At 36.0% G+C, this 26,846-nt stretch overlaps 2 protein-coding genes, 1 long non-coding RNA gene and 1 pseudogene across 3 annotated transcripts; 2 read left to right on the top strand and 2 right to left on the bottom strand.

The window, feature by feature from the left end:
* Positions 1-9: 9 nt before the first annotated feature.
* Positions 10-1,350, bottom strand: LOC140035126 (uncharacterized). Its single transcript, XR_011839079.1, has 2 exons — positions 1,214-1,350; positions 10-332 (listed from the first exon to the last, which is right to left on the bottom strand). It is a non-coding gene; the product is annotated as an uncharacterized lncRNA (long non-coding RNA).
* LOC113723468 (strigolactones hydrolase CXE15-like) lies at positions 1,150-3,322 on the top strand. The gene is made up of 2 exons (XM_027246551.2): positions 1,150-2,262; positions 2,841-3,322. Exons 1-2 carry the CDS (start codon positions 1,556-1,558, stop codon positions 3,145-3,147), a joined length of 1,014 nt encoding a protein of 337 aa, XP_027102352.2. The 5' UTR covers positions 1,150-1,555; the 3' UTR covers positions 3,148-3,322.
* A 2,099-nt stretch (positions 3,323-5,421) lies between these two features.
* Positions 5,422-16,919, top strand: LOC113723471 (kinesin-like protein KIN-12E). Its single transcript, XM_027246554.2, has 22 exons — positions 5,422-5,877; positions 6,649-6,804; positions 6,902-6,985; positions 7,527-7,646; positions 8,196-8,309; positions 8,419-8,511; positions 9,144-9,233; positions 9,339-9,409; positions 9,513-9,587; positions 9,733-9,820; positions 10,389-10,447; positions 10,638-10,701; positions 11,194-11,259; positions 11,819-11,977; positions 12,054-12,158; positions 12,320-12,555; positions 12,771-12,840; positions 13,519-13,575; positions 13,703-13,759; positions 14,070-14,129; positions 14,271-14,350; positions 14,544-16,919. The coding sequence occupies exons 1-22, from the start codon at positions 5,599-5,601 to the stop codon at positions 16,678-16,680; spliced, it is 4,320 nt and encodes a 1,439-aa protein (XP_027102355.2). The 5' UTR covers positions 5,422-5,598; the 3' UTR covers positions 16,681-16,919.
* A 3,396-nt stretch (positions 16,920-20,315) lies between these two features.
* On the bottom strand, positions 20,316-24,169 carry LOC113725785 (uncharacterized; annotated as a pseudogene).
* Between the last annotated feature and the right edge of the window lie 2,677 nt (positions 24,170-26,846).

Genomic DNA, 26,846 nt, shown 5'->3' on the forward strand with positions numbered 1-26,846 from the left:
ACCTGTCTGTTGCTATAGGACACCCAAAAAGGTGGAAAATTGTACTGAAAGTGGGAAAATAGTAGTCCAGGTAATCGATCAGTTTCTCTTTTGGGAAAATTCTATCAAGTTAACAACAAAAACAGAAACAGAAACAGGAGCTGAAAGCCGCAAAGACACTCGTGGATTGTTTCTGCCCTCCATGTTTCAACCGTCGCCATTAACAATTGCAGACAGCTACTTATGCATCGCACTTGGTCTGGTAATCCCACAAAACATGGTATTTGGTAGCATTTTACTGCCTTCTTCCTTCTACTCTTCCTACAATTTCCAACCTTGAGCGATGCTCCAGCCTTTAGTGGTGAGGATGGAATGATCCAAAAAGAACTTGTATCAAGACTTATGTGCTATATTTTCCCCCAAAAAAAAGAAGGAAAAAGAAACAGACTTATATAGTAGATCGTATATGTATGTATGGATTGCATAATTTGCATTCAAAGACATCTAATTATTGTTTGGGAGCTTACATGCAAAGACAACTAATCATCAATTGACAAACTTCTACTTTACAGAAGGTTGGTAATAAAAGCAAAAGCATACTACATCCCCTGTCTATTGGATCCACGCTAGCTAGGAAGAGTGCAATTCTGTCACCATGTTATTTTCAAGACATGAATGATCCCAATTGGCAGGCGTATTTACTTTGCCATTTATGAAGAAATCACTTATCACTTTGCCATTCCATTTGTCTAGATAAGATGGAGATCTTAGCCATATCATTACCTAAGTTTCCATTTGACAGGCCTACCTAACTAGATAAGATGGAAATCTTAGGCATATGATTACCTAAGTTTCCATTTGACAGGCCTGCCAGCTTTGTATTCTGACCATGAGCAAAGACTAACATGTAGGCCATCTGTTAAGGAGTCTTATAATGGTTAATCTCATCAACTCTCCTCCGGCCACCATGATACAAAGAATGCTATATTTTCCATTTTAAATTTCAAGAAGTTGCACACTTGTTACATGTTAGTACTAAAACTTAATTAATATAATTTTTCACCCATAAATTCACTAATTTGAGGTAATTATATTATGATTTTATAGAACCAATCTAGATATGACTTGGATAGAGAATCAATTCGGCTTCAACAAAAGAGCAAAACTCAAAACACCAAAAGAAACAGGTCAAAAAATTGAAGAAACAAACCAATAGAAGAAGTATAGAACTCACAGCTCACAAGTGATTCAGCAATTAGCCTTTTGGCTCAAGTGGAAGAACAAGCTTTGTCTTTAATCCTGTCCATTATTTTTGGCACCACATTAACTCAAAAGAATTTGCTTACATAAACATTTCCAACCTAATCCACAAATATTCTAAAACGAAATATATTTCACAAACTAAATGCCAACAACAATTCCAATTCAGCTTGATCAGTAGTTGAGACCCTTTTGTCCTACTAAACCACTAGGACTTTCGTCAATACTATTTAACCCCCATCTATTTTTTTGATTACATAAAATTGTTCCTAGTAATAATTTTTCTCTCAGACAATTTATCAAACATATAATAGACATGTCGGATACGGCTATTCCGGAGGCTCCGCCGGCTGCCTCTGCCACTGCCACTGAACCGTATGAGGTGGACGAATGCCGGGGAGTCCTCCGAGTCTATAGCGACGGCTCAATTGTCCGGTCCACCAAACCAAGCTTCGAAGTGCCTGTAGAAGACGACGGCTCTGTGCTCTGGAAGGACGCCTTTTTCGACCCAGAACGCAATCTTCAGCTCCGGCTATACAAGCCGGCTACAGCGACGTCGTCGAAGAAGGTCCCGATCTTTTACTATATTCATGGAGGAGGGTTCTGCATTGGCTCACGTGCATGGCCCAATTGCCAGAACTACTGCTTCAAGCTGGCTAAGGAGCTTGAAGCGGTGATCATATCTCCTGACTATCGGCTGGCGCCGGAAAACCGGCTTCCGGCTGCTATTGAAGATGGGTTCATGGCAGTGAAATGGCTTCAGGCCCAAGCCGTGGCTGAGGAGCAGGATACATGGCTCACTGATGTAGCTGACTTTGGCAGTGTGTTCATTTCGGGTGACTCGGCTGGTGGAAATATATCTCATAACTTGGCGGTTAAGCTTGGAGCCGGCTCACCTCAGCTGGCGCCGGTTAGAGTAAAGGGCTATGTTCTTCTGGCTCCTTTCTTTGGCGGGACTGTGGTTACCAAGTCCGAAGCTGAAGGGCCAAAAGATGCATTCTTGAATTGGGAGCTCATTGACAGGTCAGCTGGCTGGCTAATTATGCAGCACTAATTTCATATTTTTTGGAATACACTAATTCAATAAAAATGCACTAAATACTCTCCCTTTGGCTAATTAGACACATAATGATATTTTTTGACAAATTACAAATTTTTATTAAGGGTTTTTGTGATTTTCCAAGATTGCCTCATACATGTTTAAACAAAAAATAAAAAGGTTGTTTTTCAGTTATACAATAATTATAAAATAGATCACTTTTTACGTTTTTGTCGATTCTCATATTACATAAACTTAAACGTGTCAAAAGTGATGCAAAGTAGTAGTTGTAACGTGTCATGCCCATCGAAAGTGACACAAAGTGATAGCGATTGTAATTGTTTAAGGAACTCATTACGTACAAGTTATGTGAATTCCTTGTTTGAATTGCGAGTTTTCGTAGCAAAATTTTCTCGACACATTTTGTAATCACTTTTTTAACCCACAGTATATTTTTCTACAAAAACTTGCAATTCAAATGGGTAAATTTTGTGATTTTATCAAGTGCAACATCTTGAATTTCGCAAGTTATATGTTCTGTTATTTTTGATTGATGAATTAGGTTTTGGAGGCTATCAGTACCAGCTGGGGAGACTACTGACCATCCACTAATAAACCCATTTGGACCCTTAAGCCCCAACCTGGAAATAGCTGATCTTGATCCCATCCTAGTGGTTTGTGCAGGAAGTGATTTATTGAAAGATAGGGTTGAGGAGTATGCAAAGAAGTTGAAAGGCTGGGGAAAGAAAGCTGAGTACGAGGAATTTGAAGGACAGCAACATGGGTTTTTCACTATAAATCCCAACTCTGAAGCTTCCAAGAAGTTGATGGGAATCATTAAACAGTTTATTACTGAATATGCTGCCTAAGTACTCAATGTTTAATGAGCCTTTTCAAACGAAGAAGAAAAGGAACAGTTGAGGCCTCATTTGTGTTTAGCAATTGTACGTCTTTCTGTTCATGTCATCATGTGTTCCGTAATTGCTCAAATAATATCTCATGTTACAAATTTGTGCCAAGGAATTATAGCCTCCATTGCTGTTTTGTCTCTGACTTGTGCTTTATCTCAAGTTTCATCACCTTACAAATGATATTAAGTTGGAGATACACAGGAATCAATTGACTTAACAACCTTTTCTTTACTCAGAGAATAAGTTCATTTTTGAAATGACGTTGAGATGTTGATCATCAATTTAAAATCACAAAAGTACTGCAACTTATTCATGGGAATTAGTTGTCCCGTTCCAAATTCACAACTCTATACGAAGATTATTTAAGGGTAAGTATGACATTTCGAAATTTCGAACATATCTATTTCACAACATCGCTAAAAAAGGTCAATAATTATACAACCTTTTTATGTGATCATGTTGTTGAATCCTGATGCCATAATGCATATGATATTTCCTTTAACTAGTAGTTAGCCTACTACCAGAACAAATTAGGTATGTTTGGTTATCAAGATTTGCAAAAAAAAAAAAAAAATCAAATTTTATTTTACTGACATCATAAATACAATTTCCCAACCACCTTTTGATCTCACATATATTACGTTACATAAAGTGCTAAGGTAAATATTTCAAAGAACCTTCCTGCCAAAACGAATGTTTTCAAGGTAACTGATAATTGATACTCGCTAACGAAGAATGTAAAAATTAGTGTGGAATAGATGTAGAATTTTTTGTGACATTTATTGTCAATAACAGAAAGTTCATAGACTATCTCTATGAGTTATAAATTTCCATTTAGGTTAATCATTTAAGTCATCTGCCACGCAATGTATATAGGTGATTGTCATAGTTCATGAAGAGTTGTTCTCGCCTTGCATGACATCCACAATTTGGTTCCTTTTTTTTTTTTAATTAAATTTTCTTTTGCATTTATTTTACTGAACTCTTCCTTCTTGTCACAACAAGAGATATTCTTCTGCTGTGGTCTTACCACCTTTTTCTGATATCATTTTAGCATAACTCATTCCTAGCCTAGGGAAAAAGACCAAAGAATTGGCAATAGAAGCGAAAGCAAGTATCATAAAACATATTGTCAATCTTTTTTTGCTTTTTAATACAAGCTCACCATTTCAAACAATAGAAATTATTTTACTTATTCACTTTTGGTCTAGCATATTCTCTTTCTTTCTCTAGTTCCCTTCCCCTAACATTTGATCTCTCCAACGATTCATCTCCTTCGATTAGATTTCAAGCCTGTGATGGTGGCAAGCAATGCTGGTGTGATCTGCAGGCATGAAAAAAAATTTACATATTGGATTTTTTTTCACTTTTTAATCAAATAGCTAAATTGAAACTTCTAAAATAAATTGAGTCATTTGATATAAATCTTGATGGGTTAGATGTGATTTAAAGGAAAGATTGGTTGAGGATTATTGATGATTGGTGCACTGAGGATTCTGGTTCAAAAAGGAGAAATGACTAAGGGGCAATGAAGATTAAGAGGACTTTAAAGAGAGAGAGAGAGAGAGAGAGAGAGAGAGAGAGAGAGAGAGAGAGAGAGAGAGAGGAAAAATAAAAAAAAATAATAAAAGATATTTCTGGTAGATAATTGTATATCAAGGGGGGAAAAATTAAAGCAAGACCTATTTAATAAGCCCTTTATGAAATACGCTATGAAATATGACAAAAATAATTACGGGAGTACTATTATAAAAAATAGAGTGCGATTAACATTTTTTGACGTCATGGTATAATTTTTTATAATGACACTCTCACTATATTCTTTTATCATATAGTTTAGTAAATAAAAATGATAAAAAGAGTGTCATTATAAAAAGTGGATTGCGATTAACATTTGCAATAAATAAAAAGCCATTATCATTAATCAATAGAGGACACAATAACATGCCCCAGCCCCGCTTGGCTCCACCTTCTTGACTTTTTGTTTTTCAACTCGTAAACGACTTTTGTTGAATTAATTAAATCAAATCCCAGATTGAACTCCAAAAGCCGACAATTCTTGGAGCCAAACTCTTGGGCTCCACCTTCTTGACTCGTATGATTCAAAATTTCACATTAAAAAAAACAAAAAAAAATCTCTAACGGTTCTCTTTTACTCCCCTCCACATTTGAATTCCATCCCCGCATCCTAACCGTCCATCTCCTTCCTCCTCCCCCGTCCGATCTTCCCTCACTCAAAACTTTCCCCCTCTTTCAAATTCCAACGCCTCCATTTCACACTCCCCATTTCCACTCCCAAACAACAAAATCCTCTTCACAAACTATCCCAAAAATTTTCCTTTAATCTTTTCCATTAATCCAGATTTTGCTAAACCCTAATTCTTCATCAGTTCTGAATTTGCTGAGAAAATGCCATTGTTTTCTGATGCAGCGAGCGCGATTAAGTCCAGATTCAGATATCACGACCATGCTTCTTCATCCTCATCCGAAGTTTCGTCGGCGATGCCGGCAGTTAAGAGCACTCCGGATCTGATGTTTAAGTCGGCGACGAAGGAATCGAACTCCCTGACTATTAGGAGTTTCAGCGAGAGTGGTTTTAATGATGATGATGATTCCAAAACTACGCCGTTCGTTAGGAGTTTCGAGTTTCACGACGACCCCTCCTTCTGGAAGGAGCAGAATGTTCAGGTACTGATTATCTAGGTTTTCACATTCATTTTCAATTCTTTTTTTGCTGAATTTCAACTGATATTGATGAAGCTGAGGTAAAAGATTTGAAGCTTGGATACTGAATAGAATATTTCTTTAGCAAGCTCCAGACTTTAAGAACCGATTGCAAAATTTGGACTTGGCTGTAATGTGTAACAGTTTGGTGTTGTACTTAATGCGTTGAAGGTTGTACCTCATCAACTTGTTGCCTGAGGAGATTCTTAGGCAAGAAGGATTTGAATTGCTAAATATTTCCCTGTTCGTTGTGGGAAATAGAAATTGCGGATTATGATAGTTGGCTGATTTTATTTTAGAAGAGAATTTGATAGACTTCTCATAATTCTTTGTTGCTAGCTAAGGAAAAAACTAGAGAAATCATTCATTGTCTACTAAAAGTTTTATACTGCTCATTCAATTAAATAAAATATGAAATTTTAATAGCTAACTCAAATAATTTGAATATTAAGCAGAATAGTCGATGAGCTCAAAAGTCAAAAGTTTGTTGAAAATTTATGTTTTGTTAGCTATTCTTCAACGAGCTTAGGAAGGAGACACCAAGCTCATGGACATCTGCAAATCTTGAATAGTTAATACTAGTAGGAAGTGGATTATCCTTAGAGTTAAGAATAGTTAAAGTATAAAGTATGTGGCAACTGTTCCAGAGTTCAATTTATCCTCAAACGTTTTAATTAAGTTCAGGTTTTACTCATTTTAGGTCTGTGTTTTTATATTTATCTCGATAATGTGCAGGTTATTATAAGAATTCGTCCTTTGAGTAGCTCTGAGATATCATTGCAAGGACATGGCAGATGTGTCAGGCAAGATAGTTCGCAGGCAATTACTTGGACAGGACATCCTGAATCACGTTTTACCTTCGACCTTATTGCAGATGAAACTGTTAGCCAGGTAAATATTTCTTTCATGCTACTATGTCTTTTTGTTCACATTTGTTCCTCATGTCTTCTAACTTTTTTTTTTCTTTTTTTTGAACATATGTTAACAGGAGATGCTATTTAAAGTGGCTGGGGTGCCCATGGTGGAAAATTGCATGGGAGGCTACAATAGTTGCATGTTTGCTTATGGCCAAGTGAGTCAAGGACTCTGTGATTATTGGTTTCATTTCCAATTCATTCTGGATAACTTTGTCAGTAGCTAGATACAAGGTTAGGCTTCATGGCATTAATTAGAGATGATACAATTTGGAGTCCCAGTTTCAAAATAAACAAGCTTCTGGTGAAAATTGCATAGGAGACCACTCTTTTCCAATGTTTGCTTGGGATGAGGCAGTTAATGGACTCTTGCTTTTCACTTTTTTCCTCTAGTAAAAAGAAATCATAGTTCTTTTTTTCCTCATTAGAGGACTCTTGCTTTTTTTTTTTTTCCTTTTTTTCCACTAGTAAAAAAAACATCCTAGTTGTTTACTCTGTCACCAATTGCATACTTTCTTACTTTATGCAAAAACTTGTGGAAATTTTGATTTTTGAAGTAAAATTTTAGGTCATTAATTATGTTTGAACTTAGATATTCTTCACAATGAAGTTATTTAGCAGTGAACTTTGTGTTTTCTTTTAGTTTGTCTATTTGATACAAGAATTTTAATTTCCCTTTGTTTTTCTTTCCAAAAATAGACTGGAAGTGGGAAAACTCACACGATGCTTGGAGATATAGAGGGAGGAACCAGAAGACATAGTGTCAACAGTGGGATGACACCTAGAGTGTTTGAGTATTTGTTTTCAAGAATTCAAAAGGTGCGTTAAATCCGTTTTAGATGCACCTTCAGCATACATGGGTTATTGGCTTCTATATTTCGACTGATGGATAAGTTCCCTCAATCATATGATTTTATACTGGGGTACATTAAGGTTTTAAGCAATTAAATATTCCTTTTTAGAGTTTTTAATCAACTTGAGTTTGATTGCAAGAGTATATTTCGGAAATGATTAATCTTGTTGTAGAAGTTCTCACATGCTACTTGTTTTTGACTTGTCAAAACAATTATGTAAGTGGTGAAATATCCTACACTAATGAGGAAAATCTCTATTCATTTGCTATCACAACTATCAAAACACAGTACATTCTTCTAGTTGTAAACTTATTCATGTGCTTGTGACTTATCCTTCGTGCATTGCCCTCATGCAAATGCTGAGCACATTAATATGGAAACAGCTAGATAGTTCCATTTGGCTTTAACTTTAAATGGCTTATCAACTTGTAAGGTTGAGGTTATCATCAAAATATTCTGAGTGTTAAGAGATCCACATTATCCATCTCAACTTACAGTTTTTTTGCTTCTACAGGAAAGGGAGGCACGGAGAGAGGAAAAACTAAGATTTACTTGCAGATGTTCTTTTCTAGAAATATACAATGAGCAAATTCTTGATCTTTTGGATCCTTCCTCTGTGAATCTACAGGTTTTTGACAATTTGTAGCACTCTGATGTCATTTTTTGTGGAATTTCACGTTTATCACAATCCTTTCCTGTGAAATGACAACTTAAGAGAGCTTTGATTGGCTTGGCAGATAAGAGAAGATAATAAGAAGGGAATTTATGTAGAGAATCTTACTGAGGTAGAAGTGACAAGTGCTCGAGATGTGATTCAGAAACTTCTTCAGGTAAGCCATGGCACGCCTATGATACATGTTATAAGTTCTTAGTCTTATTATGGCAAGATTGATTGTTGTACCATACCCTGTTCTCTAATTCAAAGTGTGGATTGGTATATCCTTCTAGATTGTGACTCTGTTACGAAGTTTCCCTAATAAAGGAAATGGGTTAATCTAAATTTTAATTCTTACACAACAAAATGTATTGCTCTGCTGTAGGAACTGAAGTATCCTTCATTTTTGTACTATGTTTGTCATAATTCTGGGTCATGCTGCTGTAGAAAGACAAAACTGGTTTTACAGATTTATAGACTGGAGCAGGTCATGATGTCTAGTGATGGATTTCTAACAAAATAATGAATAAACAAAACTTCACCTTCCCACCCTAGTTTATTGTTCCCTAGAAGATAAACTTTGCTAGGAAGTGTACAGGGTTTTGTCCAAGATTGCGATCAATTAAAACATCAGACAGCTTATTATCCCTTTTAGGTTCTAAAGGTGTAGCATTTTACTTTTTTATTTTGATTTTGTCATAATTTAGTAAACTGCAGGATTTGTCCTACATTCTTGTTCACCAGAGTTTCTCTAACCTGGTAATTTGCAAATTGCATTTCTCCTTTCTGCCTGTGACTATCATCCAGGGGGCAACAAACAGAAAGGTTGCTGCAACCAATATGAATCATGCTAGCAGTCGTTCACATAGTGTGTTCACTTGTACGCTAGAAAGCAAGGTAACAATAATACAATTCTTGTTTTTGCTCTATTTTTCTTGGCTTGTTATAAATAAACTTTCAATTTAACAAATGTAACCTATTTGCTTATTTCTTTCGTTTCAGTGGGAATCACAAGGTGTAACTCACCATAGGTTTGCACGGCTTAATCTTGTTGATTTAGCTGGTTCTGAGAGGTACATAAACAAAATGGTGGACAAGATTTTTTTCATTTGAGTAATGATATAGCATTATATAGAGATTCAACTATTAATCATTATGTTAATCTTACAATTACAGGCAAAAGAGCTCCGGTGCAGAAGGCGAACGTTTAAAGGAAGCTACCAACATCAACAAATCTCTTTCCACATTAGGGTTGGTGATGCTCATATTTTTAATATCCTTAATTTTTTTACAAAGAGCTTTTGAAAATTTACAGTGCTATTCCCTGTCCACATATTCTTAGTTTTGTTATTTTTTATTACACCTTTGAACATTTAACTCATTATGGGATACACAGGCTTGTGATTATGAACCTTGTGAATGTGTCCAATGGAAGGTCACTTCATGTTCCTTATAGAGATTCAAAGCTCACATTTTTGCTTCAGGTAAAAACAACTATCATTTAACTCATATTCTTCCTGCATGCATGCTTGTACAGAGTGATTGATGTGCATGCTGATTGAAGTTCAATAAATAGGTGCGATTGTGACCATATTACTGCAGCCAAGTCAATTTAGATCACAAAAAATCGAGAATCAGTTTTTTTAGATTTTTTTTTTGTAGTACAGTTAAGTATTGATTTTCCTTTTCCTTTAGAGTTATTTATGGCTTGATATCTAATATCAACACTAGTACATATTCAGATGAAATGACAGCATAAATGTGTCTAAAGTATCATTTCTGAATGGTAGAAATAATGATCATCAGCAGTGAGAAGCTTCATTTAACTATACATTGCTTATAATGGTAGAAATGATTTTTATTTCTCTGATGGTTTGCCATCTGGATTATTTTATTTCATTTATGCACAGGTTTTCTCATATTTCCTTGTGCAGGCCATTTGTTGCTTCTGTCATTTCGCATTTTGTACAGATATCTTGATATTGTGTTTGTACTAACTGGAAATGCGCAAATATTGTATTTGTACAGATCTGATTATTCCCTGTGTTTCAGGACTCACTGGGTGGAAATGCAAAAACAAGTATTATTGCTAATATCAGTCCATCTAGCAGGTTAGCAATCTGAACTAATATACTTGTGTGTCCTATCAACTTGTATATGATTGAAGAAGTTTCTTAAAGAGTATCTCAGGGCCACAACACTTTCAACTGTTTAGCAACTTGATATGTTTTCTTTTATTCCTGTACTTTTACTCTGAATATTGATATGTTTGTTCTTAATGAAAAAAATGGTACCTCGCAGCTGTTCACTGGAGACATTGAGCACATTGAAGTTTGCCCAACGTGCCAAATACATAAAAAATCATGTAAGCTGTATTCAGCTGGTTGCTTCATGTTGTTTTTGAACTTAATCTCATGCATGCGATAGTTGAGGTTTCCTATTCCAGCCCACCTAGTATGCCTATTGAAAGGTTGCCATGGCATGATGGTGTGGTGGTTACTCTCACACTTGCTTAATTGGATGATTGTCTAGACAGGAAACATTCCACTTGGAGTTATTAGTGTACCATAGAATTAACTGTAGAGTTACTTCTCTTTGATAGCTTTTTGGTCCCTTAACTTAAATTGCATGTCATTAAATGCAATGGCTTATATTTACTGTGTCATACTTATTGTCTTGAAAAGGAAGGAGAACTATTAGTAGTTTAAAATGAGTCAGAATGAATGAATTCTTAGGATGCAACTTAACTTGATTGAAGATTTATTAAAAGAGCACAATCACTGTTGACTGAAGCTGACATTTTGTGTTTTCTGTTCTCTGTTTTATCTTTTTTTGATCTTTTCTGTTAATTATATAGGCTATTGTCAACGAAGATGCTTCAGGAGATGTTCTTGCTATGAGGATTCAGATCCAAAATCTGAAGGTATCATGCTCTGCAAAAACCTTGTTCATTCATCCTTCTTGTTGTGCAATTGACTTTTTGGTAAAAGCCATGAAAGAGTCTAATCCTATACTTTTTTCGGTTTTTTCCCCCTAAAATTTGTGCAATGCTCGAGTCTGTAACCTATTCAGAGCAAGTTATTTGCTGTGAAACCCTTTGTTTTTCTGGAGATGCTTTCACTGTTGTAATTTCTTTAAGATGTAGTTAAATTTTGCCATTGCTGGTGTTAATCTCTGTGTTGATTTTTTTACATTTGTTTGAAAAGGAAAATGATTTGTTAAGAATTAAGTGCCATAAATAGACAGAATGCTCGATTAAACATCTATGGTTTATGCCATTTTGGATTAATTTTTATCATCTGATACTGCTATTCTGTTTCTTATACTTTTCTTCAAAAATAGAGCTTATAAAATCATCAGAATTGGCAATTATCTTCGCCTAAATCTGCTGGATGATGGATGACTATGTTATATCACTGTCAGCAACAGTTTCTTGGTATTATACCGTACATTTTTATTATCTGCTTGCCTGTGGTTTACAGAAAGAAGTAGCACGTTTAAGGAGTCTAGCAAATGGAGTAGCTGAGAACCATGAAACTGATCCTCTGGCAGTATCTTTTCCCGGATCCCCTGGAAACTTTAAATGGGAAGGAGTCAATGGTCTATCAAGTCCACTTACTTCTAACAAAAGAATGTCAACTGTAAGTACTGTTTCCTGATACTGTAGAGATTGCTAAAACCTGTTCTGAATATTGATAAAAGAGTTTATATTTTCAGAAGAAAGAGTATGAAGTTGCCCTAGTAGGGGCTTTCAGGAGGGAAAAGGATAAAGACATTGCACTAAAGGCCCTGGCTGATGAAAGTCAGGCTGCAATGAAGCTGGTATGTTTACTATAAACATCTTAAACTTCTGTTCTATCTGTTTCAAATGGTCTGGGCACAGGTTCTGATGATGACAAATTGTCTAGAAAAGAAGATGACTTGATCTGGAAGTTTGTCCTTGACTTTTTTACAGAACTTTTTTGTTTCCTTTCATGAATTAGGCCAAACAAAGAGAAGATGAGATCCAAGGTCTCAAGATGAGATTAAGGTTTCGAGAAGCAGGAATAAAAAGACTAGAAGCTGTTGCTTCTGGAAAGATCTCGGCTGAGACTCACTTGCTAAAAGAAAGGGAGGAGCATTTGAACGAAATAGAGGTCTTACGTGCTCAGGTTGATCGCAACCAGGAGGCGACAAGATTTGCTATGGAAAACCTGCGATTGAAAGAAGAGATTAGAAGGCAAGCTTTTGTTGCTCTCTTTCTTTCAACAACTCATGGATGAACAGGCCAATCGTGTTTGATAGTTTTGACCAGGGACTTTTGAAAGTTTAGGAATCAAATGTTTAATTTTCCCTAGTTGCTTTTGCATCACCTTAGGAATATCATGATCTACGTCTTCTTTTTTTTTTTTCTGAAGAATATGATTTAATTGTGTTATATACTTGACAATGCAGATTGAAATCATTTTGTGAGGAAGGGGAACGTGAAAGAATGAATGAACAGATAATGACTTTGCAAAACAAGGTAAATGCACGGCATGTCGCCTTATTTTCTTATCTTAGTGTTGTATTTCTTTTATTTTTGATTCTGTAATGTTGCCTACGTCGCATGAAGCAATAAACACTAACATTGCAGTATCAAACAATCTTTAGTAGATTTCAACTCAGAAATTGAATTCTGGAAAGGGCTTTTGAATTAAATCGCCTGCTTTTTTCCCAAAATTGGATAATGCCATCTCTTGAATGAATTGGCTGACCAAGAATGATAGAGTACTTATCAAGGTTGATATATTACTAGATTATTTTTATCTTTCTCACATCTCCTTTTCTCCCTATTTCCCATATCTACCTTTTCCTTCTTTGAACAGTCACTGATATCAGCTTCCTGTTAGTGCTATTTAAAACTTAATGTTCATCATTAAAATTCGATAGCTTGCTCCCTTTGGGAAATGAGACAAACAACAACTAAAAACTAGAGAAACATGGAAGAATACCACTTTGCGTTTCGTTCAAGGAGTACACAAATCCATGCATATAGATAGATGTCCATTTTCAGAGCAAGGAAGCGAAAGATCTTTCCTAGTTTACTCCTGCCTTAGGAATTATAACATTTAGGGGCATTTTGGGACTCCTTGCTCTGTGTGCTTTACTATATTGGCTCACACTAGAATATAGCCCTTGTTAATTTTCTTGTGAAATGTAGTTGCTAGAAGCTCTGGATTGGAAACTCATGCACGAATCAGACCCGATGATTGTTCCGGTTAGTTTACACTTCTGATTTAGTTGGATTTGTCATTTATTTACTTTTTGGCCAGCGTAATGGGCCAGAGAAGGTCTCTAGCTTGTTTATGGCTACTATAACATTGTTCTCTATCTATGTCACACAGAAAGAAACCTCTGAGCCTACGCTTTCAAGTGGTGACGATCTACTGCTTTCTAGTCATGTAAGACATATTGCACTTTTTTGTTAATTACCTTTATTGTGGACTTTTCTTTACTGCTTCCTATAGATGCAAAAGTAAGCAGGCGGGTAATTCATCAGCCCTTGGGTTATGGGTCCATCGGAAAACATAATACATATGTATATTTTTTGGATAACAAGTACCCACAAAGGCAATAGAAACTTTACCAATCAGCATTGCTACTCGGCTAAAAGAATGAGTTGTAACTTGTCAAATAAAAGTTTACAGTTTTTCAGTAAAAAATCTTGACTAACAGACTGCACCAATTTCGTATAAAATATTTCGAATATAGGGCTCTGCATCACCCTGGCGTACATCGATCAATGAGGAGAATGAGTTCCTTCGTATGCAGGTAACTTTCTAGCAGTTCGAAAGCTCTGTTTTGCAAAATACACGCAACTAGCAGCATAACAGGGTTTATAGTTTATCTAGTTATTTGTTTGCCGAAACTTTTGTTCCTTAAACTAAAAAAAGATTATGTAAACTCTATCAGGCCATTCAGAACCAGTCAGAACTGAATTGTCTTCAGAAGAAGCTTGATTGCTGTGTTGATGAAAAAGAAAAATTGCAGAGGTATATTGCTGCTCTCTGTTTTTCCCGAATTTGGTCACCCATGTCATCTCTCGTCCCTGGATGACGGTGATACGTAATAGATTCTGGTGTTAGTATATAGTTGACCCGTACCTTCTGCCTTTCTTCGCTTTCAGAGTTGAATTTGGACATTTCTGATCCCATAGTACTCTTTTGGTGTCCGAATATCTTGTAGGCATGTAGATGACTTGGTAAGACAACTAGAAGCTGAGAGGACTCAAGATGCACTGAGAAATCAGCCTGGTCTTCCTTCAATGGCCAAGAATCAGATACCCAATACTGCTCCACCTGAGCAGATAGAACTAAAAACAATGGTTGATGCCATTGCTGCAGCAAGCCAAAGGGAAGCGGAATCTCATGAGATGGCCATTTTCTTGTCCAAAGAAAATGATGAACTTAAGATGAAGCTAAAAGTACTAATTGAAGATAATAACAAACTGATAGAACTATATGAAGCGGCAGTTGCACAAAATCATGCTGATGGTAAGGAAACTCATAAATCCGAAGAGCGGATGGAAGAAGAACAATATCATGACAGCCAATTTGCTGGGGAGCAACTGGAGATGAATAAAGAGGTTCAGAATGTAAAGCATCAACTTCTGGAGATGCATGAAGAAAATGAGAAATTGATGGGGCTATATGAGAAAGCCATGCAAGAGAGGGATGAACTTAAACGACTTCTGGCCTCCAATGAACAGAAAAGTGTTGAGAAAAGAGTTGAGTGTGACCGCCCGGTTGAGCTTGTTGAAATGTATGAAGAAAATCATCTGAAGCTTGAAGAATCTTTCATGCCGGTTGATGAGAATGTTACTTCTAACAAAACGGGTTTCCTCGAAACAATGATGGAGGGTGGACATCTTCTTAAGTTAGAAGATAATTCAATATCTGTTGATGCAAAAAGCTTGTTGGTGGAAAGTGGTTTGTATGAAGTAAATGTGCAGGATGCCAGTGAATGTTCTGTTAGTAGTCAGGACAATGACAGATCTGAAGATTTGACTTGTTCTGAGATAGCAGATCTTGCAGAGAATGAAGTTTCAGGGCAAAGTGCACAGCATAAAGTTGAAACTGTCATACTAAATGAATCTGAATCTGTAAGAGGGGGCCTACTTCCGAATGAAGCTGGTTCATCTGAATACAAAACCGGTTTGAGGCATCAGAAATCTGGTGGCAGTCCAAAAATAGATGACAGGTCAGCAGCAATTTGCTTGTCAGAAGATGTGAGTTTGTTTAGAAAGAAGCTTGTTGAAGCACAAGAGAAGATTTCAGACTCTGCACAAAGTTTGAGTATATTTGGTACGCTTGAGAGAGCAATCCTTGAGGTTGATCAGTTATCACAAGAAATTGGAAGGCTAGAAAATGGCCTACAGGTGAAACAACAAGAGTATGCATTATCGAAGGTTTGTTCTACAGAGATTCATGAGAGGAGAGTCATTCTTGACAAGAAGTTGGCAGCACTGAGATACTCTTTGTCGAGCTTCTCTTCATCAATTAGATATTTTGAGCTACGTGAAGATCAAGCAAGAGAGAAGTTGAGTGCTTCATCGATGCATCTAAACCAGAAGAAACAAGAATTGGCCCGTCTGCAAGCGTCTAAAGATCAAATGATGGATGCACAGGTAAAAATAAAAGAGTCTGAAATTGAAATGCAAAACTACCTGGCTGACCTGAAGTCAAAAGTGGAGGAAGAAACACGGAGACTAGAGAATGATAAGGTTCTCTTTGCCATAGATAATTTTGAGAAGACAGACGCCCGTCACTCACAGAGGAGTTGGCATCTGAGTGGTAAAGCAACTGAGCTTTTGAAGTCCGAGGAAGAGAAGACAAAATTGCAAAATCAAGTAAAGCAGACTCGGGAAAAACTTGGGCTCGCGAGAAAGGAAATTGAGCATATGAACAATAAACTAGGGAAGGTGGAGGTTGACATACAAGTTGTCAGTAATGAGATAGAAAATACTCTGCAGTCAGTGGAAGAGATGGGTCACAAGCTTCAGAGCATCATTAAAGAAAAAGAGATGCTTTTAGAGATGAAAGAAAACGGAAGGGATGAATTTGAGAACATGATACTCGAGTATCATCAACATATGTTTGAAACTGAACTAAAAGAGGAAGAAATGAGGATCTTGGATGAAGAAGTGCAGTCAGAATCAAGTAAAATAGAGGACTTAATGAGAGCAAAAGCAGTAGCAACGGAGAGAAAATCACAGTTGTTGGAGGCAATTTCTTGCCATTCCTGCTTTGTGTCTGACAAGATTGAGGAGGATCTTCATAGCATAAGGATGTCAGTTATGGAGTTGAATTCATTACTTAAATGAGTGTTGAATGATTTGATAATTCTTTTGTTGTTAATGCAGTTTCCTGACTGCATGATTTGCAAACCTGCTCTTTTTTTTTTTTGTTAATATGGATCGTCTCACCCCATGCTTATTGTAATGTATTGCCCGATCTGAAGTTACCCTGACTTGTGCGAATTGTGCACTACTATAGGGATAATATCAGAGCCCTTCCTTGAGGTTTCTCTTAATATCAATTGACACTCTTAAAGTTTTAGAAATATTACTTACCTTCCCTAATAATTATAAAAAGACTATATTAAATCTCACTTAACACATAATTCACATATCAAATAAATGGGACTCAAAAATTTAAAAAAGAGAAACGAAAGTTGCTTTGTTATTTTTTCTTTTTTTTTTATTATTCTCTCTTATTATGTTTTGGATGATTATGCAGTATTTTATTTGTAAATTATAATAAATTGAATTTTGTTTATCTTTTATTTTTTGTGATTGTGATAAAGTGTGATATTGCTTATGTTGAGTTGATTTTTATAATGACCAATACAATTTAACGGTTTGGACAAGGGTTGAATATAGAGAGTGGAATTGATGCAAGTGTATTTCTTTTCAAATATCTTTTCTATTTTTAAAATTTATATTTTTATGGGGTTTAGTATTATGATGTGGTACTACTGCAAGAAATTATTTTTGAGGTGATGATTTTCTTGAAGTGAACAAAGTGATTTAGGAATATTTTGATTTAGCAAGTGAAAGGGTAGTTTAGAACTTTTAAAAGTTTTGTTACATTAACAACAAAAGTAAGAAAGGTAAGTAATATTTTTAATACTTTGAAAGTGCTAGGTGATATCAAGAGAAACTTCAGGATAGGTTTATGATATTATCCCACTACTATAATCACATCAAACGGAATAGCATATAAAGGCAAGGGATAATTTCAAAAACCTCCCTTGAGGCTTTTTACAATTTCACTATCTTCTGCTAAAGTTTTAGAAATATCACTTACCCCCTATAAACTATTTGGAGTGCAATGTTTACCTCATGGGTAGTCAAATGACTTTATTATCCTTACAACTTAGGAAATACTATGTATTTATACGGAGAGAAACAATTTAGTCACTTGTACTAAATTAACCATGATTTTGAATATAAAAAAATTTTGAAAATCTTGAATACTAAATTTTATAACAATAATTGGTAACATTTTAAAATTCTTTTTCTATATTTTAGTAGTTCTTGCAATTTCTTTCTCCTAAAAAAGGATTAAAATTACTATTTAGATATTATTATTTCATAAATTTTTCATAAGAATAACAAGATGAATATGAAAATACACAAAAAGAGGGTAAAGTATTAAAATATAGTTACAATTAGATTTTATTACGTTATGGATAAATTGTAACTGCACATAAATCTATTCTTCCTTTCTTTAATGTTTCTTTTCTTTTCTTTGTATACGTAATCCAAACAAGATGGTTAGAAAAAAATTTTTCTACTTTGATTTATTTGCTTTTACATTAAAATCATACTCTTTTATTAATCCAAATGTTGCTTGAGAGTTGGTTTTTTTTAATTAAAGAAATAATTCAAAAAAAATCATATTTTAGTATATTCTATATTTTTTAACATTAGCCATCTATTGTGATTTTTTTTTCTTGAAAAGGCCATACTTTGTCTTGTTCAATTCCTTTTCAAAATCTTTCAAATTTTGATACTAAAGAGTTTAGGAATGTTTTGCGTAAATCTCGATTCCAAATAACAAGTTTTCCTCTCAAATACTTTGATTTTGCTATTTTATGTAGTACTATAAAAAATAGTCATTGTTACTAAATTCTATTACAGTCATGCTAGAGTTTAGCCTTTATTATCTATTTTTAACTAATACTTCCTTTTGATTCTAAGTCAACCAACTAGTAATAAGTTAAGGGATATTTTTGGTATGAAATATTCTTCTTACTCTTGAAATCATTTTTTATTGTTGATTTTATTGCATTGGGCTAATTTGTTACAAAGAATATTAGTCTTAAGGGAGGTTAAAGATATTTTGAAAACCTCAGCAGAGTGCAGTGAAACTGTCATAAACCTCAGGGAGGTTTCTGAAATTATCCCTAAAGGCAGTGCAAAACAATTTTGATCTTTAGCAGTAACATGACAGTTAACTTTCCCAGATGGACAAATGAAATACCAGAAAGGAATTAAATGATGATGTTTTTGGTAAACATCCTTAGGACTGCAGTTTCTTATACACGAACTAATTACAGCATTATAATTCATGTCTGGCAGAATTCGATACAAGAACCTTTTGAAAACAATATAACCATTAGCACTTGAGCACATCATTATCTGGAAGAAAGGAGTTACCTTCTGGTTCAAAGCTCGTATACAATGCAACAGTTGTACGCAATCACTGTCAGCAGTAAGACTCCAGATTAGTGTCTCAGCAAAAGCAGAAATGAGAAAGGTGAGTGTAAGTAACCTGCTGCAGGAACTTATCATGCACCAGATTCTTGAGTTTGTTAACATTCCAGCCATATCAGGAGCGTAAAGCTCATTAAGGTATTTATTAACTGGCTTTGTTATTATGTTTTTATAGGACTACAACACATAAGCTGCAGCATAGCTCAATGCGAAGTCTTATCATTAGTAGAGGTGGCAAATCAACCCATTTAATTAGATTTACCCATACCCTCCATAAATAGATGGGTAGGTTGTGTTTGGATTGTATTTTTCATGATTTTTCATGAAAAAATTACTGTAGCGATTTGATATATGTGAGGAAAAAAGGTAATAGAAAAATGTGATCACGGAAAACGACGTAATTTTTCGAAGAAAAACCGCAATCCAAACAGGCCTTTAAATTTTTGTATATGGATATAAATGGGTTATCCAATAATATCCATTTATTAAATGAGTATTATTGGGTAACCCATCAAACCCAATTAACCCATTTAAAATTCTCTTCCCCCCAAATCTCTTCTTTTCCCCTACCTTTTTTTTTTTTTTTTTCAAAATTTTCATTTTGTCATGATGTTAACATTATTATTATTATTATTATTTGTTGGTTTTATCTTATTATTTTATTTTTTCTTAGTTTGTTAACTTGCTCATTTTTTAGTATTACCAATTTATGATAAATTTTAGCCTATTTTCTTATCTTTATAAAATGAAATTTTAAATTTATATATGAAAAAAATGTTAGGGGTTCAAAATTTTTGGATTAAGTTTTTATATTAATTTTTATAGTACTTAATTCAAATTTTTATATTCGTATTATTCAATTATTAAATAATAGGTAATTTTGTAACATAAAGTATAAATGAAAAAAATTGGTAATTAAGTTTATTGAACATTATAAGTAAATATTTAAAACTAATGATGGGTACAAAGAGTGGTATAAATTGATAACTTAGTTTGCAAAAATGAATTTAAATGAGTTTGCAAAAAGTTAAAATAAATGAGTTATAAATGGGTAATTGGGTTACCCAATTCATTTTTTAACTTACTCATTTATACCTATCTATCTAATTAAATGGATATAAATGAGTTGACTCACTTATACCCATTACCCATTTTACCCAACCCAAACCCGTCCAAGTCACCCATTTTGACACCTCTAATCATTAGCAAGCCAATTTCTCATATATTATACTCGTACCTTTAATAGAAAACAATTAATATTTCTCATATCTTCTCAATTTTCCTCCACAAGATACACCTTACAGATATCATCAATAAGCTATACCTTACAGCCTTCTTCTGGGGGGAAAAAATTTACTATTCTCACAACAACCTTACATTCTTTTGACCACAATGTGTATGAGGCGATGTATCGTATTACAAGAGTTGCAAAGGTCAACTAAGATTGCACCATAAGAGGCTGCTATACCTTACGAGCCAATGTTCTCTGCTTTGTTGCATGCTGAACCACTTTTTCTTCCACAGGAAGACCCTTCCTGCGCCTCACAGCATCAATGAGTTTCCTTGCTGTATTGTGTGGCATGCTCGAACCATCTCCAAACTCTTCTCTCTCTTCTTCTGTCTTGGGTACAAAGAAAGGATCCTCTGGAAGTGTTTCCCAGTGACTAAGGACAAGTAGAGCACTTGCAGCACCAGAAGTCCATCTCCTCAGCTCATCGGCAAATCCAAAACTTTCAGCAACGGGAACATAGGCATGTACAGTAAATAGAGGTGACCCTTCCTGCATTTCTTCCTTGACAACTCGGGCGCGCCTCCTTGAAAGCACTGCATACATGGAACCCAAATGCTCGGTTGGTGTGTTTAACTCACAAAAATACATTGCTTCCACAAGCCTAGGTTTTCTTTGAAGTAAAGCTGCCCTGCAAGCATCCTTAACAGCTGTCATAACCTGTCCAGCAAAGATGCCATACTGCTCTGACTGTGGAGCAGAAGCATCTGCCTCAATTGGTTGCTCAGCCAGTGGAGATATATAAACCTCAACTACAAATGCCAAACCCCACATAGGTTCTTCGCACAATGGGCCGGATGCTGTAGCAAATTGGAATCCAGACACAACACTGCTCTCGAGACTCTCTGCTTCTCGCCATAAAGTTTGATCTGTTACTCCTGATGTATCAGCTGATTCACCACTCAAATCAGAGCCATCGAGGAATCCCAATCTAACAGAGACATAAGGGTGTCCCCTAATTAAAACAGGAGAATCGTCAAACTTTCCCTTTGTATCTGGAGTCAACAGAAGATTAGGACCCACCTGTCTAGGCCCCAAAGCCCAGATCCTATTAAAGAGTTTTTGCCACCGTGTTCTACATTTCTCAGATCGTTCTTTGTCTGCCTCTGAATCTCCATTAGTATAATCACTTTCAACAGCATCAATAATGCGTTTCTTCAGTGCTTCAATTGGATTTCCATCATCCACAATGCTACCTCTCGATGTTTCCAAGCTTTTGCAATCTTGACCAGATTTACCTCCTATAATATCCCCAATAAGCTCAGAACTCTCATCAAGCAGCTTCGTTAACATAGTTGGAAGTTTCATCACCTTCACTCGAACTACACACCTTCCATTTGGGGTAGTTTTCTCAATAACTTCAGAGCTGCCACTCAATTGCTTCAGATTATCTAATGGATTGCTTAACTCGCCTTCAATCGTCTCTTTGTATGACACAAGAGGGGGAGAGACTTCCAAGCTTACTTTTGCAAATCTCTCCTTCAAATCTTTAATGCATCTTTCGAGATGAACCTCACCTGCAGCAGCTAGCACGTGTTCACCTCTAGCAGACACTGCCACCTCAACAAATGGGTCTGCACGATTCAAAAGCCTTAGACCTTTCATCAGTGCGCCCATATCAGCAGGATCAGAAGGCTCAATTGCAACTTTCAAAGTGGGTGCAACTTGAAAAACCATGCTTGAGAGAGGCCAACAGTTCTTTGTGGATGAGAGAGTTGCACTTTTCAGTATATTCTGGCCAAGACCTCTAATGGCAATGATATTCCCTGCCTTTGCAGAGGCAACAGGTCTCAACCCCTGACCCATCATCAGATAAATAGACTGCAGCTCAGCTTCCTGCACATGCTTCTGCATTGGTTCCCCCTTTAATGGATCATACAAAGCTGAAAGCACAAAAATCCTCTGTCCTGCATGTAGAACTCCACTAAAGACCCTCGCAAATGCAAGGAAGCATTCTTCTGATTCACCACTAGCGTCATCTGCATAATTACGCAGATCCTCTCCTCGAGGAAGCATTTTTAATGGCACTGCAAACATCTTGGAAACAAAAGCAACACAAGGTGCAGTAGGGCTGGAATTGCAAGCCTCCACGGATTTCCTCACAACCTCTGCTTCAGCAAGCACCTCAGAGCTGCCAGCATTGTCCAAGGTCTCCCTCTTAGGAAGCAAGCGAGATATCCGGAAAGACTGAGCAGTAATAGGGTCAGGCATATGCTTAACCACCATTGCCAATATCCTGTCCGACAATGGGAGCCAACGGCTCATCACAGACTGAAGAACAGCCTTTGGATCCTTGTTCTGAAGTTCACGTGGAGGTATCAACAAATTGAAGGACTTGATAACTTTCTCAAGAACTCCTCTATCACCATCCTCATCTAAAGCAGCCTGATATACTTGCCAAAGTGGCTCCAAAACAAACTGAACAAACATGGGCCTTGCCTTAGATCCAGAACTCATACCCTTTTTGCCAACAATCATCTTTGTCTTTGCATTGAAATACCGAGGACCCCACAATGCTCTCTGCAGTGCAGCGGAGCTAGCCCCAAGTTTGGAAGCATAGAACTCAGCAAAATCCAGAATGCTAAACCCCCACCCATCCAATGCACAAACAAATGCAACATTTCCCTTCTGAGGTTGAAAAGTGTCCTCTTCATCGTCTTCTACGAACTCAAAGTTATCATCACCAACATCCCCAGAAGGTACCGAAAGAAGTGAATCAACATCTGACAAATACTTTTCAGACTTATATGCACTCACAATCCCATTAACCTCATGTACAATCCTCTGCAGCCGAGTATACGCTTCCATAGGACTCAATCTCAATTCAGAAATCAACCTATCAATCTTATTCAAAACCAAACACGGCGTAAGCTTCTCAATCCAAGCTTGACGCAAGACAGCATGAGTCTGAATATGAACGCCCTCAACAGCATCCACTAACACCAAAGCCCCATCACTCAACCTAGCAGCAGTAGATACCTCACTACAAAAATCCATATGACCCGGGGAATCTATAAGATTTATCGAATGGTCCTCATACTGAAGAGCTATAGAAGAGCTCTTCATTGTTATAGCGCGCCTCTGTTCCTCATCTAAATAATCCATATATCTAAGCCTACCCGCCTGCTTAGGGTGGAGCACCCCACCTCCATAAGAGGCAATTAGGTGGTCAGCCAGTGTGGTCTTCCCATGATCCACATGGGCAAGAATGCATATGTTTCGTATTTTCGTACGGTCAAAATCACCCATTGTGCTACCCTAGTAATCCCACAAACTATCAAGAATAAACAATTACAGAGGTCACCCTAATTACACCGAAAATTCAAAACCTATGCGAACAACAAACCTACAAAAACCGAGTTGTAGAACTTGAAGAAACAGGTACAAGCAGCAAAAAGTTAACTCTTTTGACAGTTTTCTTAAAATAATCCTCGAATTGAAGAAAACCCAATAAAACGAAAGCAAGAAAAGACAGCAAATTTTGAGCTAGAGATATAAGTATACAGAAGAACAAGGCAAAAAAGGTTTCTTTAGAAAGGGATGCAGAGATTGTCTGTTGGGCTCTTTCCTATGAAGAATTGGGGTAACTCTGGACTTCAGTGTTTTGTTGTATCGGCTGTTCTTTTCCTCTGGATTAAGGAACATGATTGTGAATCAAGAAACAAGTAGGAAGGTTTTCTGGGGCTTCCAAGATTGGGAAAGTCTGCAGTATTTAGGGTTTCAGGTTCTATAGGAAATTACAGGGGAGCTAGCTGAGAGAGGAAGAAAGAGAGGAGATTGTGGGCTTTGGGATTGGTCGTGTTGTAGGCCTGCTGGCTACCTTGCGTAATTTTGGAGTAGTCAAGCCCATTTATGGTTAACTAAGCCCAACCTCAGTAGACGGGCAAGCATGGCAAAATGTGTACACTTGATTTGAATTCTACTGGGATGGAAATTTGCTCTTTTTTTTTTCATACAATTTCCAATCAAGCAACCGTAACTGTCGTGGAAGTATTCAAGTGGTGTAGAAATGTATGAAAAATATATCATTTTGAAAATGTAACTGTAATGAAGAAAAATACGATTACTGCAAATACAAAAAGAATGTCATAAAAAGTAGTTTAATTATTTCCAAAAACTTAAAGGAGAAATTTGATGCTGTAATTTTTTACATGAAAAAAAAATTAGCAACTTAAAAACATCTAAATGATGGAGGAATTAAAAGAGTGACACTTGTAATTTAACTTAGTTTGTATAAGAAACTTAATAGGGGGATGCGCGGGTGTTTGGTGCCTGTGACTAAAAAGAATTATTCAATAGGTAAAAAATAATAGGCAACTTAGATTAATAAAGAGTTATGTGCATTCAATATTTTTTGCAAGGTGAACAAATGAATGAAGATAAGAGTAGGATAACAACGCATTAAGTAATATTAATAAAATTGTTGCTGATAATAATGCATATTAACCGAATCCTACTTAATATGAGTAGCAGGAAATACATAGATAATAGAGTAGTTTAGAGGACATTAAGTGTGTCTGCTTATTTAGAGATAGTTAGAGTTATTGAAACCAACTCGGGCATCAACCTGCCATAAGGATCAGGTTGGTAAAGGATTGGACTGGCGAGTCAGTGGTTCAACCGGTGGATTACTGATTGAATCGTTGGGTCACACTACATAATAAAAATATATATAATATAATTAAATAAACATATAAATTATAATATAAGTACATAAATTCTTAAATGTTAACAAGTCATAACCTCTTTATGTTTCACAGTTCACACACATAAACTATACCCATACATGTTTTTTAGTTTATGAATTCATATTGATATTACATACAAACATAAATGATAAATCTAAGTGTCAAAGAGAGAAATAAACACTAATTCCTGAACCCCTTTTCAATTTTTCTCATCTAATTGACAAAAAGATGACAATACCCATGCTAGTGTGGCAGGTCAAATTAAAAAAATTGGGTAAAAAAGTAATTTTAGAAAAATTTTCAAAACCTGCCGAGTTTACCGAGTTACCGGTTTGACCGTCCGAATCAAACGGTTCAAAGTGAGCCATCTGCAACTCTAGTCGCTAAACAGGTCCGGTTCCATGTGTGGGTTCATCGATTTGACTGGTTCAACCATCGGGACGGATCGGATTTAATAACTATGGAGACAGTAATAGTAAAATACTTTACCCCAACAACAATCATCCATAGGCCCGTTACAAGGAAGAAACCCTTGTACACTCAACAGACACCTTATGCCAAACTACTATTACTATCCATTACTATGAATCGAAGCACACAAACCGAACAAAAAGAAGAACTTATGACCACTATAGGTTGACGTGCATGATTAATTTTCTATCACAACCTATATAGTGTGTTATAATATGTTAATATACTATATAGTTGTATATTTTCCTCTTTGATATGTCATTGGCTCCAATCTAGGAATTCACTATTCTTCGGTGTTCGGTCTTTTTCTCTTGGTAGCCTCTGTAGCTACTATTCATTAGTATTGTTCTTTTCCTATCACATCATAGGCACACAAGTCAAATTACACAGGAAGCACAAAGAGGAAGCTAATTAAGATGAACAATGAAAAAGAAACCCAAAAACAGCAAGTAAACTGGCAACAAAGATTCGAATTAGTTATGGTTCTTTGTAAAATTTGAGCCTTTGGTTGCGTAATTTAGATCCAATATTCCAACGGCATCCAATGCTAACCCCAAGAATCACCCACATAAATAATAAAACTATGGAACAAAACTCACCTCAAGTTGAACCACCACGAATAACTTCGGGTGAAGACCATTCTAAAATGTTGAGTTTAAAGGCAGCAAAAATAGCCTAATCCTGGAAGCCGAAAGGGGAAAAATGGAAGAATGTGAAGGAGGAGGCATTGGAAGAACCATAACCGATGCTCAGACATTAATTCATCAACAAGCCCACGTTTTTGGCTATTTAATTGCTGGTGTGGAAGCTGTTTCAAAGACATGGGTTTCAGACATGGGAACTCATATGTTGGTATAATTGTTAGTTGTTTTAGACAATTGAATATCCCTAAACGGTTAGTTATCAGCAACGTCTCCTTATTTTAATTGCATTATAACACAATTTCAGTAATTACACCAATACATACGCTTATATGAGTTGTGCCCAATGCACAAACAATTGCAAAATAATCCCCCATTCCAAAAATACACAGATGTCTCCATAAATACAAACTTTAAATGTACAATTATGAGGTCATTTCTATAAACATACCTAAACAAATGCTAGCATGAGTTGTACCAATAGTTTTAAAAAAGTGACACATCATTCCATATTCCCAAAATGCCCCTATCTGCGCGATTGAAATTCAAAACCCCTCTTTGACCATAGCTCATTCTTATATAGTATAAGGAATCTTTTAATTCTAAGGGTGGTATATAATTGTAAAATATTACTAGGTTGTGTGGGAGTTTGGTGCCTATGGTTTAAGATAGTAGTAATTT

Source organism: Coffea arabica, chromosome 1c, assembly GCF_036785885.1.
Source record: "Coffea arabica cultivar ET-39 chromosome 1c, Coffea Arabica ET-39 HiFi, whole genome shotgun sequence".
Classification (NCBI taxonomy): domain Eukaryota; kingdom Viridiplantae; phylum Streptophyta; class Magnoliopsida; order Gentianales; family Rubiaceae; genus Coffea; species Coffea arabica.

Coding starts and splice junctions, on each gene's coding strand:
- LOC113723471 (XM_027246554.2), top strand. CDS start 5,599: ATGCCATTGTTTTCTGATGCAGCGAGCGCGATTAAGTCCAGATTCAGA. Junction 8,512..9,143: donor TGATTCAGAAACTTCTTCAG/GTAAGCCATGGC, acceptor ACTATCATCCAG/GGGGCAACAAACAGAAAGGT. Junction 11,978..12,053: donor CTAACAAAAGAATGTCAACT/GTAAGTACTGTT, acceptor TTATATTTTCAG/AAGAAAGAGTATGAAGTTGC.
- LOC113723468 (XM_027246551.2), top strand. CDS start 1,556: ATGTCGGATACGGCTATTCCGGAGGCTCCGCCGGCTGCCTCTGCCACT. Junction 2,263..2,840: donor AATTGGGAGCTCATTGACAG/GTCAGCTGGCTG, acceptor TTGATGAATTAG/GTTTTGGAGGCTATCAGTAC.